Here is a 12588-nt window from a genome sequence, read left to right as displayed (position 1 = left end):
ATGAGATTGACTCCCATCTCATCCTTCTTCTTCATCTCCTTAATGAACCCTAAACATGAAGAGGATATACAGGCATGTCTGTCACTTTGGTCTTGCTCCCCAGACTCAGTAAATATTTTTGTAGAACGGAGCAATTGTGGCCTGGGTTGTTTCTGATTAACCATTGCAATGTGCTGGGAAATATATTTGTAGCTTTTTGATCTTACATTTCTCTTTTGATTGTTTTCTCATCCATTCTGACTTTCCCACCTGGTTGTACTTATTTAATATTTTAAAAAGGATTTCAGACCTACTGAACAGCCTCATTCATGCTAAGGCTGGTGTGCAGATAGAGGTGTGAGGACAACCATTTGGTTTTTCGTGACACTTGAGGAAAGTTGGGCTCTTCTTTGGAAGGTACCTTGGGATGTAAAATGTAGCCTGTTAAAATAAAACCTCTGCCTTCTGGTTTTGCTTACAGATCTTCACTGAAGTATGAAGGAGGTCTAGCTTTTATCTGGAAAAATATTTTCAGTGTTGACTTGCTGGAGAATCTGTTGTTTTCCTTTCTACTTCTCATTTTATGAAATGATTCATGACCATTATAGCCTCAGAAATACCAAATGAAAGCCACAGTTCTTTTGTCTACGGTCTTAATCATTTTCATCCTCTTTTTCAAGCTTCTCTCTCTCTCATGTTTTGCTGGAGGACATCAGAATATCCAGTGATGTTCAGCTGAGGTTTCAAACTAAAATTTGTTTCCTTTCAGGAACATTATTTTCCTGTCTCTTTTCTTCTTTGTTTTTCCCACTAATATTCCATCTTTTTCTCTTCTCTGTGTACAGAATAAATTAGTGTCTGCTAGGGACGAGTTCAACTAAAACAGTGGGATCTGTATCATTGGGGTTTTCCTGTTTCCTTATGATAGATGTGCAGGTAACTGGCCTTTTGAAAATACGGAGTCACTGTCCCAGCAAGGAGAGAGACAGGCTAGAATAGCGTGTAGTGAAGGGAGGAGGAGAAATACTGATAACTTACCTAGAATAAATCTTCAGTAGCCTAAGGGAGAGCACTTAATACACAAATTAATAGCATTGCTTAACACCTGAGGGCATTCTCTGACAGTATTGATGCAAGTGCCAGGTATAGGAGACTGCCTAGAGTATTGGGTGTCCTCCACAGTGGGGATGGTGGGTGACACCAGCACAGCCTGCAGCCTCCTGGGAAGCCTCAACGAGGGGCTGGCTGGCCTTGGGCTTGTCTGGCCAGTGTGCCCCACACCAGCCCTTGTGTTGCTGCTTAACTTGGGCACGGGCTGGCAGAAATCCTGAGTTCCCTGTGTGCTTTCCTTTGGGAAACTGTTAGAGGTTTGCCTCCTCAATAACCATTAGTGGGTACATGGTGAGTGTGGGAAGTAGACCTGGAGGTGTGAAATGATCTCTCCCTGTTCCCGTTGCAAGTGACATCTGGACAGCTAAGCATTGCCTTAGCCCACAGTTACATCCATTTCCCATGGCACGTTGTTTAGTGCTGCCAAATAGGAAAGAGTTCTTGGCCTCTGAATATATCTTTTTAGTTTGGTTGGGGTTTTTTGTGTGTGTTTGTTTTAAGAAAATACCTGATGGATCCTTCCTGTTGACCCGCTGCACTTGTCTGGCCTGGCAGATAGTTCCTTGTGGTGACATACTTGTACTTTACATGTCTTATACAGCCATGTAGATGGGTTTTGAGCTGGACCCATTGACATTCTCAAGTGGAACAATGAAAGGAATACATGCCAGAAATGCGTCTGTCCCTGGCTATGAATGAGAACAATGCCTGGCTGTCAGGTTAGATGAGCGTGTCCCTGCAAAAAACAGGGTTGGGTTTTTAGAGCAAGTGTGGAAGAATTCTCTTAATGTCAAATGCTCTTGTTGGATTGCTGTATTAAGCTGTCACAGTGTGATGGAGGTTAGGGTTAGAAAAGTGTTCAGTGCTGCTGCAGGAAACTTGCATGTCATTTTGAACTCTTGACTTGCACGTAGGCCAGAGCCAAAGATACCCGTAGAGCTGCTCAGCGTGTTATTTTTTTAGTTGAACTGAGCCAGGATTCTGGGACAGCAGTATCCTTACTGTCAGAGTGAGAAATAGTTATCATATTAGGCTCTCTGCATGGCACAGGCTTGCTTATTGCAGTGTAAAAATGAGTTCATCAGATGCAATCCTTTGTATGTAAAAAATACATTTTGCTTAAAAGTGCCTGCTTATTCTTTATAGTATAATAGAAACTAAATTTTGTGTTTGTTCCAGAGTTTAGCATAGTTTTGTAGGTTTTCCTTTTATACGATTGAAATAAATAGTTTCAAGGGTTCTCTTAATGATCTTCACTGAATGGTTAAAAGGGGCACAGTGATAAAAACATCCCATGTTTATAATACTTAGCTAAACAACAGAAAATAAACCCCTGTTTAAACTATTTGAGATACCTGGAAATGAGCCTTATGCATGCTAAATGCAGACCTGTGTCTGTGTTTTTGGCTCTGTCCAATGCACAGTTAAGTTTTTCAGTCTGTGGGTGTATTTGCTGAGAGTGGTGAGTTCAGAGCACAGCCAGGCTTCTTCCTTGGGCCTTGATGCTCAGTGCTGTGTCAGGGTTGCTGCCTGTCATGTGCTGTAGCTGTTACTGCTGCATCCCACTAGGAACCAGACCTTCCCTTCCCAGTTCTGCTTTGCTCACTGCTCCTTGGAGAAGGGGGTAGGTGCCAGCGCAGTTAAAGGAGCTGCTTTAGATACTGACCTCTAATTTATGCATACTTGGCTTCTGTCATTTAAGTGAGGAGGGATCTTGGAAGGCCATGTCGTCCAGCCTCTACTCCAGAGCATGGTGAACTTAAATCAGGCTGCTCATGGCTGTGTCCACTAAAGTTTGGATTCTCTCCAGTGGTGGAAGTTCTTGATTCTGTGGGAAAGCTGAGTAAAACTCCAGTGGAGTCAGCAGAGCAGAGCCACTCTGTGCCTTTAGTATTTACTCGGAGACACTGAGAGGTTTAGGTAGGTACATAAAGCTGGTTTACAGCAAAAGGTATCAATCTGATTTTGTCTCTCTTGAAACCTACTAGTAAAAGCTATTCATCTTCACATTCTGGAGCCTTAACTACTATTTCTTATTACATTGGTTGGACTCAGACAAGCGCATTTTTAAGACCAGCCTCCTGTTTGTCATTCTTTTTAAGTCCCCAGTGCAAGTGTGGAAGCATCACTCCAATTTTATGTGGAAATGATCAGTAAATAGTTCTGAGTACAGTTTTAGCAGCTACCAGAGTTACCCACGTAAGAAGAAAAATAGGCAAAGGCTTCTCTAAAAATAACCATTGGCTGATGATATTGTTTTAAATTGTATTTTTCTGCCAGAAAACTGGGTCCCTACATTATGTTAAACATATGCTAACCACTGCAGCCAAATAGTTAATAGAAGCTTTTCATGAAACATTCTCTTGCAAGGAGGAATCCCTGTGTATTTTCCTAGGGAGAGGAAAATTGAGTTGAGGGAGCAATGAGAACCCCTTCCCAGTATCCCTGCATCTCAGCTCAGCTCTAAATGATGATCAGCTGTTTCTCTTGCTCTCTCAGCTGTTCTCTGCCCACTCTGTCTGGTCTCTGTCTAATTTATTTGAGACCCGTGCTTTGGGTTTGATTCAGCGCGGATTACGCCAGCGTTGGCCGGTGCATGGCAGTGCTGCTGACAAAATTTCTGCCTGAAGCCTCGCTCACAGCAGTGCCAGAAACTCTTCCTCCCATGGGAGTTGCTGATGGGCAATGCTTTCTTCCGGAGAGGGCTGCAATTTCCTCGAGGGGTCACAGGCAGGGCAGAGCGGAGATGTGCAGAATTCGCCCTCCCCCCCGGGTGGCTGCAGCACGGGGCTCCGGCCGTGCCTCTGCCGGGACCCCGAGGGGACAGTCCCAACGCCGGAGGTGTCCCTTCCATTCCCGGGCTGGCTGTTCGCTGCTGCCGGCTTCACACAGGGCTTTTGAACAGCTCCCTCACTTCCCTGGCTGTCACGTACCCTCGCTGCCTGGTTATAGCTGATAAGAAGACTCTGCCAAGCTTAGCGTGATTTGGTTCTCGTTATTTTACCTCCGTGTGGCCGCTCCGCCAATCCACCCGCAGTGCCTGGGTGATGGCTGCAGGTCGGGGGAGCCGGGCAGCCACGCGTCCCTGCTGAGACAGAGCTCTGGAAGCACGGGAGGGACAGACCCAGTCGGTCCTTTCCGTGGGTGACATCAGTATTGCCCCGTGGAGAAAGGGGACATTTTATTTGAGAGTGTGTGACAGCCGGAGGCTGTGCTGCATCCCCGCGCTGGCCGGGGCAGGACCGCGCGCGTCCATCTCAAGGAGCCGGTGCTGCGGTTCTGCCCGGCCTCATTCCCCGCACGCTGGGAAAGGACAGACAAGGCTTTACTTCGTAATGAGGTGTAGGGCCCCTGTGGCTGTTTCTGAAGAAGAATATCTTCTAGTTAGGTGCACGCAGGTGCTGTCAATATCTATGAAAGCCTATCACTCTCAAGTGTTAGTTATCAGAATTTCCAGATGAACCTTTTTCTCTCTGCTGTTCCAAGATTTTTCTAGTTGATGACTCATGTCTAATGCCTTTTGATAATTCAACTCACTTACTACTGAATTTCTACTTGTGTATCATTAATCAAAGACCTAATATCTTGTTTACTTTGGACATCTTTGATGAAACTCTGGGCATCAGCCATCCAGTCTCTCAGCACCATACCATTACAGAAATCCTTTTATGCTTTAGAAGTTCATTAAGTGACTCTAAAATAAAATGAAAGACTTGTCTTTTTTTTTTTTTTTTTTTCTAATTGCAATGGTAACAGCTTTGTTCTGAGAGTTTCTCTTCCTTCTCTGGGCTTTGGAGTGAAAGGAAGGTGCTGTAGGTGCTTTGAGGGTGTATAGACATGCTTTTGCTTATTTTTTTATTACAAATCAGATTTTATAACTGAATTCTGTTTGTAGTGCTGTTCAGGAAAACAGTTTTATGAGAATATAAAACACTTTATTCATAGCTTATAATATCAGCAGGAAAATACGCTCTATTTAACACAAAGTGGGTAACTGTTTAAAGTAAGTACAATGATAGAGCCTTTACAATTTGATTGATAGTTTCCATGATTTTACATGAGGCAAATTATTTATTATTGCCTCAAATACTTTATTTATTTATGGAGATTTATTGCTATAGTGTCTGATCACCTCATAAATACCAATGAATTTAAAACGAATTATTTTCAAAGTCACTTTTCAAATATGCGCAATTTAAGAACACTCCCTCTGTCTCAAAGAAGTAGCATTCAGACTTTAGTATGGGTTTCTTTTATAAGCTAGACAGCAACTTTCTGACGAAAAAGTGTTCCACTGGAAAATGCCCTTGTCAGGCTCAAACCGTTCCATGGAAGTACAGTTTGATGACTTTTTTCTTTTTTCAAAGCTAAGCATGCTGCATCAGAGTTGGAGCCTCCTGGGTGTATGGCTTAGCCTACCCTGTGGACAGCTTCAAGGCTCTCAGGGTCTCTGACTTCATGGTTGCTGGCACATACAGGTTTTCCAGAGTCCCATTTTGGAAAAAGATTTTTAAAACCAGGTTTCTCTGTGACACAGAAATCTGCTCCTGACTCTTAACGTGGACCAGATGGTTCCTAAAGCCACGTACTTGCTGAGACTGAAGTTTGACAGAGTACATAAACATTGCTTTATGATCAGCCTTCTACAGATCCTCACCAACTGGAGTCGGAAATGGGTGGTTTATGCCTGTAGGTTGTAACAGGTAGCAACAAACCCATTCTATCTGTCTTAATAAGTTCCATTATTTCTTCTGAGTGGAGAAGGTGAAAAACAATCTCACTTGTCTGCTTGCCAGTCTTACTTGGCAGATGATTGTGGAGCAACATTTGGCATTGATGAACAGGGAACTCTAGGAAAAGTTACATGGTTATAGCCCTGCGGGGAAGTAGCTGACATTACTAAAACTGAATGCACTGGAATTAAATGAATAAGACTTTGAGTCTGTAACATCAGTTGCAGGAAGGGAAAAGGACCCTCCAACAAGTCCAGTTGTGTTGCTCACATTCACCTCAGTTACCACTTTGTAATTATCCAGAACCAGTTGGTAATGGTAGTGCTTGCTTTAATTTAGAGTAGTTTCTGGCCGTAGTTGGAAAGAATAGGTGTCACTGAAATTGGTGTAATCAGAATACTTGAAATTGCATTAGTAATGCATATCCCTAAATAAATACAGTATGTAACTTCTGTTAGTTAGAAAACGTGCATAAAGAAGTGTTTGCATGTATTGAGATTGTTTGTCCTAAGTTGCCTCACCATATGAAGTAACTGTTGTTTACTTAGACATTGCAATACTAGGAATGAAGAACTTTCTGAAAGACCAAGGACAAAATAGTAATAGGAAACCTTTCCTAAAACAGTAAACATTTAAATCTGTCTCTAATCTGTATACAATATTTTAATAAAGCAGTTCCTAGGAACTCACAATATTTATAGAGGTTGTAACATTTTCCTCTGCTAAGATTATTAAGCATAAAACAAAAGAAGGAACATGTTCTCATTTTTGAAGCTGTTCTTACTAGCTTTATTTGCATGGATAGATGCATTAAATAAATATTAAATAAATAAATAGGACAAGATTAAAAAAAATCTATTATCTGTGAGGGACATAGAATCATTTCAACTTCCCTATTTTTACCAATAAAATAATGATAGGAATAGTGTCATGTCCTGTCAGCTTTCATTGTAAACTCTAGTAGTAAAGTTATTTGGCAGGGTAAATGTGGATGAGAGGAATGGGTTGGAAAGAAAAATTCCTGTGGATACATCATTTAGGGAGGGCAGTAGGCCCCTCATACTCATTTCATAGGACTGCGTCACTACATATACCCCCATCCTTGATTAGTTTTGGTAGTAAGGAATTTTTCCTAATGAAGAATTAACATATTTTGGCTCATTTATTTGGCTGATGTTCTTGTTGGCACATTTCACTCATACATACATAGTTTTGTTCATGGACAAAACAGGGAATAGTAATAGTGCTTTAGAATAAAGAAGAGAAAGCAACAGGAAGCTTAAAAATTACCACTCAAAGAGCACTAGATTTAATTTGTGCTTATTAATGATGCTGGATGGGATCCCTCATTTTGTATTTAAGTGTGAGTTTTGCTCAAAAAACCTGTGTGTTTACTTCTTCAGATATGGAGTGATGTGAGACAAGGTTTGCCCATTCTGTTCCTGTTGTTAAGATGCTACCAATTTGATTTTGTGCTTGTAGTGTAATCTTTAATTTGTATAAGTGTATGTTACCTGAAAACCCCAACAAATACAGGCTGAAAACATACAGCACTTCTAAATGTAATTATTGAAATGTGTATTGCAGTGATTTACTTTTTCTGTTTTATACCTCTACTTTTAAAACTTATTTCTGAGTAAAAATAAGAATTCATCCTTTTTTTTTTCCCCCAGACCAAATGTGTGTGGATCACGTTACAATGCCTACTGCTGCCCCGGATGGAAAACTTTACCTGGTGGAAACCAATGCATAGTCCGTAAGTTAATCTAGTTACATGTTTATCTTTGTCCTTCTATGTTTCAGGATGTTTTTAATTGTATACCAGAACAGAAATGTGTTTCTATATGTTTTCAATAGCAGCTGTACATGATTTCTTTACCATTTAAAATATATACAAAGCTAATATATGGAGTTTCTTGGGCTGCAACACAGCGATGTGATACCAGTATTTAACAAAAGATTAATCTCATCCACATGTTCTGTTTAAGTCTGTGGTAAAGGGTTCCAAGGGGTGTGCGAACTCTTGGGAGTGAGTGGAATATGTTAATCTGTTTAAGTTAATGGAAGGAGGCAACAGCATCAGGCCAGCAAGTACATTTTATCCGCTTCTTTGGACCATATCCCTGAAATACATACAGAGGGGTATAAATACATGCATACACTGTAGTGCTATGTATGCATATTCATATGTAGTACAACAGCACACTAGAAATAACTCCTAAAGGCACTTGGCCCAAGGCTGATAAGACTCTTTCCAGAGATCCTGCAGCAGCGTGCTGTCAGATGGGAATTACTGCTCTTGCATGTGTGTGGTGCAGAAATAAAGGAAGCATTGTACTGCTGCCTCAGTGCCATCCTTCCTCCAAGGGTAGTCTGGTAAAATGGACAAGAGTTTCACTTTTCCAAGGAAATCTCCCCATATCTAGTGTAGCCTGTGGCATGTTCCCAGACCTTTTCATAGCAGATGGTGAAGGTCTGGGTCTTAACTGCCCCCTATAAAGATGCAGATAAACAGGAAGAACTGTTTTGGGATCTGTTGTACGCAGTTCAATGAGTTTGTGGGTGTTTATGTTATGGTACTGGATTTTCTATCAGGTGGTTTTTTATGTGTTTGAGGTTTTTGGGACATATTTTAAAGGCATTTATGTTTTCTTAATAGCAATCTGCAGACATTCCTGTGGGGATGGATTTTGCTCTAGACCAAACATGTGCACATGCCCAAATGGTCAGATAGCCCCCTCCTGTGGTTCAAAATCAAGTAAGTATTTCTTCCGTGTCTCTGATATTGCTCTTTTTATTCTGTGAAGCTACTAAGGTATGTAAAATGGTTTGGTAGTCAGTATTTAAGACAAATAACTTCTGAGTCACCAGACGTACTTTTACCACAGGAAGGGAAGTGTAGCTTCCTATGATGAAACCGAAGAATGACTCAGAGACTGGCTATTGGAGACACTCTTTTTTTTCATTTGCCACTTTGTAACACTAATTCCAGTCTTCCTTGCTTTCTGGAAAATGCCTTATCTCTGTTCACTGATAGACATGCACATGTATACAGCAAAAAAGTTGTAATGATAAGAGAGATGACTCTTGACAATTGGCTGACCTTGACATGCTTTGTAATTTTCTTCAGCTTTCAAGGGTTATAAAGCAGACACTACGCATGCTGTATGTTAATACCTAGGCCTACAAGCATTAGAGCATTTCCTTGCCAGGCTTGGTACATACCTTCTGAATCTAATACTCCTGACTTCCTTCAGGTGACACTTTCGTAGGTAGTAGAGGTACAGAGTTGCACAACGTTTTTAAGTGGAACAGCTGTTCATCAGAAAAACAAAGGTGCTTTGGAAATGAAATTTTTCAAAGAGATGACTTTTCCTAAAAATGTTTGTATTTCAGGTTTTCAAGGAAGGTTCTCCAGAGCCAGGGAAGAATAAGTAAAATTAAATACATTAAATGAACAGATAACTCAATGGCTAAATATGAGTTGAGTGTTTGATATAAAGTAGGATTTTGCACAGTTCATACCTGAGATGCCAACTGTAAAGTACTCTCTATTCTCATTTGAACATGGTGCTTGTCTCTTAGAATGTAGAAGATGTCAATTTTTTATGAAATGTGAAGTTTCTGGAAGGAATTTTGAGGGAGACTGGTTCCCACAAATGCCTATAAGTATTTGAACAACATCTTGACAGAAGTCAGTGGGGGATGCACTCCGCTGAGGTCTGTAATATTATGCACAGTGGTCATCCTTTTAGTTCTGAGTGTCTTTTGAGACTCAGTGTGTGGTCTGCTTTGCTTCTGTATTTTTTACCTTGCCTTGTTTTTTGCTGTCCTGGTTGATAAGAATTTCCCCACATAACTGACCATTTCAGTTTGTGGTTTTAGCATCCTTTTAATGCAATAACAGTGGAAAAACATTAACAACTGCAGAATGTAATGGAATGGCATGTACTAAAATGGTAAATATTGTTCTTTGCAGTTCAACCCATCTCATGCTCCTGTGATGTCTGTTAGGGAGAGGACAGCATGAGTAAGATCTGGAGCTATGGAGTTCCCAGAGAGTGCTGGAGGGAGGGAAGGGTGCAAAATGCTGCACAAATATTGTGGTGATGTGTTCCTGCCTGGGTTTGCAGCTACTGTTTTATCAGGTGCTTATGCCTTAGTCTTGTTAGCCAGTAAAGGAAGGTGTGACCTTCTCCCAGGTACCCTTCAGGGCACAGAAGGAGAGATATATCCCTGTATCTGTTACATGTTTTGGCACCTTTGTAAAAGGCAGGAACAAGTGGGCCTTAGTATTACCTCATTTTTTTCTTTGGCCACACTGAAGTCTTTTATGAGTCAAGACTTAAAAGAAAAATAGAGTATGAGTAAAGTTTCAGTTCTTCTTGTGGCTCTTTTTCTGAAATATTCTACCATTGATCTCCGTGGTTTTAGCCTTCATTGGAGTAGCACAGATAAATGGGTGCAGGGCTTTACTACAGTGTTTAATCAAGCAGCTTCTAAAGCCTATATGACTTAGCTAATTTGGTTGTTGACCATTACTTCTCCTAAGTATGAATTTGCTTAATCTATGCTGACATTATTTTCCTCACATTGCTGCATAGGTTTGCCTACTTTTAAGTGTTGATTCTCTGTATACAGTATAAGTATTAACACTTTACAGATAGACTTAGCAGTTGGCTTAAAATATATATGGTTTATATTGTGTTCAGTTTCTCCAGTAAGATACATTTTGTGTATGTGTTTACATCCCGTTTATTTATTAGAACATACTCATTCTAAAAGCAAAAGCATCTTTTAAGTTGTAGGGAGAAGAGGCTCCACTGCTTCTGTGCACTCTTGGGTAATATTTTTTATGATTTAGCACATCATTAGTACTTACAGAACATACTTTATGTAAGTCATTTGCTCTGTTGGCACTGTAGACAAAACCCATGAATATGTATTTACACAATAGACCACAATGACTTAGATCTGCAATTAGAAAACAAAGTAAACATAAAAAAAAACTTTGGACATCAAATGGTTACTGTCTACTACCTTTGGTAACAGTCAATGTTTTGACAGAATATGCATTCATGAAACCTTGTTTTAATTATATGTTCTAAAAAATAAGAAAAAAATCTAATTAAAATAATTTAAAAATTGAATGTAAATGATACGTCTTTGTCACATGCAAAATAAAAATAGCAAATATGAGTGAAAATGCCATGATTTCTCACAATTAAGTGTATAGCTTCTGATGTATGAGATGTGTCTAAGGTATCCTTTGGATATTTTTATGTGCGTCTTTAGTACTCAATCAGTAGTGGGCATGGGTTTTACAGCAGAAAAATGCTGTATGGGTTTTGTAGTCCATAGACAGAAACTGAATTGACAGTGACTTTTATACTCTGGTTGTCTGTCAAAATAAAATATTTAATGCAGATTGGAAAGCATGTGGATTTGAGAGCAAAACAAAGCCTCCAAGTTTGATTCTTTTGCAGGTCAGTTGCTGGGACTTTTCTGGTTAAGAGTCAGCTTTAGGAATCTGATTTGTGGTTGAAAAGATCAACCGGTGGTTTTCTCAGCAGCGATTTTAGTGACATTAGTAAACTTGCTGGCCGAGTAGTGGTTATTTCTGTGTAATTAGTGAATTTTTGGGTGTGCTTACAGCAGGCTTGGAGATAAGAGTGCCAAGTGTGGAGGCCTCCGTGCCGCTGGCTCTGTTGTGTGGGTGCTCTGACGCTGCAGGTGCACCTGTGTGGAGATGTGTGACACTCTGTGCTGTGGGAGATGTCCTGCACTCTGTGCTCTGCCAGCTCTGGTGGCAGCGGCTTCACTGCTGTCCCCACAGCACCAGGGCTGTGGCTGCTGTGGCTGTGTCTGTTGGTGCTGCAACCTGGCCCTTCTTTGTGCTCCATTCGTGCTCTGTGATCCTGCCACATGTTAGAGCTGCTGCTCTGCCCCTGTGGGAGGGGGGGCAAATGAGGAGGAGGGTGTCAGGCTGCCCCCAGGGTTAGGGGTCAGGTCTGTCTCTGAGCTCAGCCCCTGGTTTTGCTTCTGTAGTCAGAATGGTTTGGGCTGGCTGAAACAGGGAAGGCGTTTGCCGATGGGGCTGTCCCTGAAGGAACGGAGCTGTGACAGAGGCAGTGGGAGCTGTGGTGGGTGCTCGGGGTGAGAGCTGTGGAGACAAGTGTCCGTGTCCAGAGCGGGGCTGCTCTGCTCCTCTGCCAGCAGCGTCAGAGGCACAGCCAAGGACTGAGCTCCTCCTCAGAGACTTCCCGCCTGGAGCCTTCCTCAGTGTCTGCCGGTGGTGTGGGGCTGAGCCTGGGCCTTGGCTCCGTGCCCTGGGACCCCACTCCTTGGGTGCTATGGGAGGTGTCTGCTCAATGGCAGTAAAACCTGGAGCTCAGCCTTATGTTTTGCTACTGTCAGAGGTGGTGTAAGGTCTTGAATTTCGAATGTTCCCAGAGTTTTTGAGGGTACTGCAGGTTTTGTCTGTGCCGTGTGCAGGGCCGCAGGGCAGCAGGCCCATGTCCCGCCTCGGCGCTAGCTGCCATCTCTCTCCTGACTCAGTCACTTGACAGAGAAAGCACGCTGAGCATCTGGGATGCGATGAGGCCGTCATTCCTTGTTTACAGCTCCTGGCAGGCAAAGCCCTGCGTCATGCACGGCCGGGGCTGGGAGCATTTCCTCGGCAGTGGCACAGAGGCAGAGCCGGCCTCTCCTGCGGTGCCCGCTGGCTGCCCTGCCGCGCCCTCGGCCTGAGGTGCTGGGCCAGCAG

General features: G+C 42.1%; 1 protein-coding gene across 2 annotated transcripts in view; it reads left to right on the top strand.

Moving 5' to 3' along the window:
- The window catches only part of FBN1 (fibrillin 1), a 145090-nt gene that overhangs the window by 7145 nt on the left and 125357 nt on the right, over window positions 1–12588 (top strand). For both annotated transcript variants that reach the window (XR_004242873.1, XM_032123291.1), the window contains exons 3-4: window positions 7496–7578; window positions 8482–8580. Coding sequence is in view for 1 of the 2 variants with exons in the window: in XM_032123291.1 (XP_031979182.1) it covers window positions 7496–7578; window positions 8482–8580 (182 nt within the window). In the remaining variant the exon portion in view is untranslated. The remainder of the gene's footprint in view (window positions 1–7495; window positions 7579–8481; window positions 8581–12588) is intronic.

This window comes from Corvus moneduloides, chromosome 13, assembly GCF_009650955.1.
Source record: "Corvus moneduloides isolate bCorMon1 chromosome 13, bCorMon1.pri, whole genome shotgun sequence".
In the NCBI taxonomy this organism is placed as follows: Eukaryota; Metazoa; Chordata; class Aves; order Passeriformes; family Corvidae; genus Corvus; species Corvus moneduloides.
This window is presented reverse-complemented; position numbering and strand designations above follow the sequence as displayed.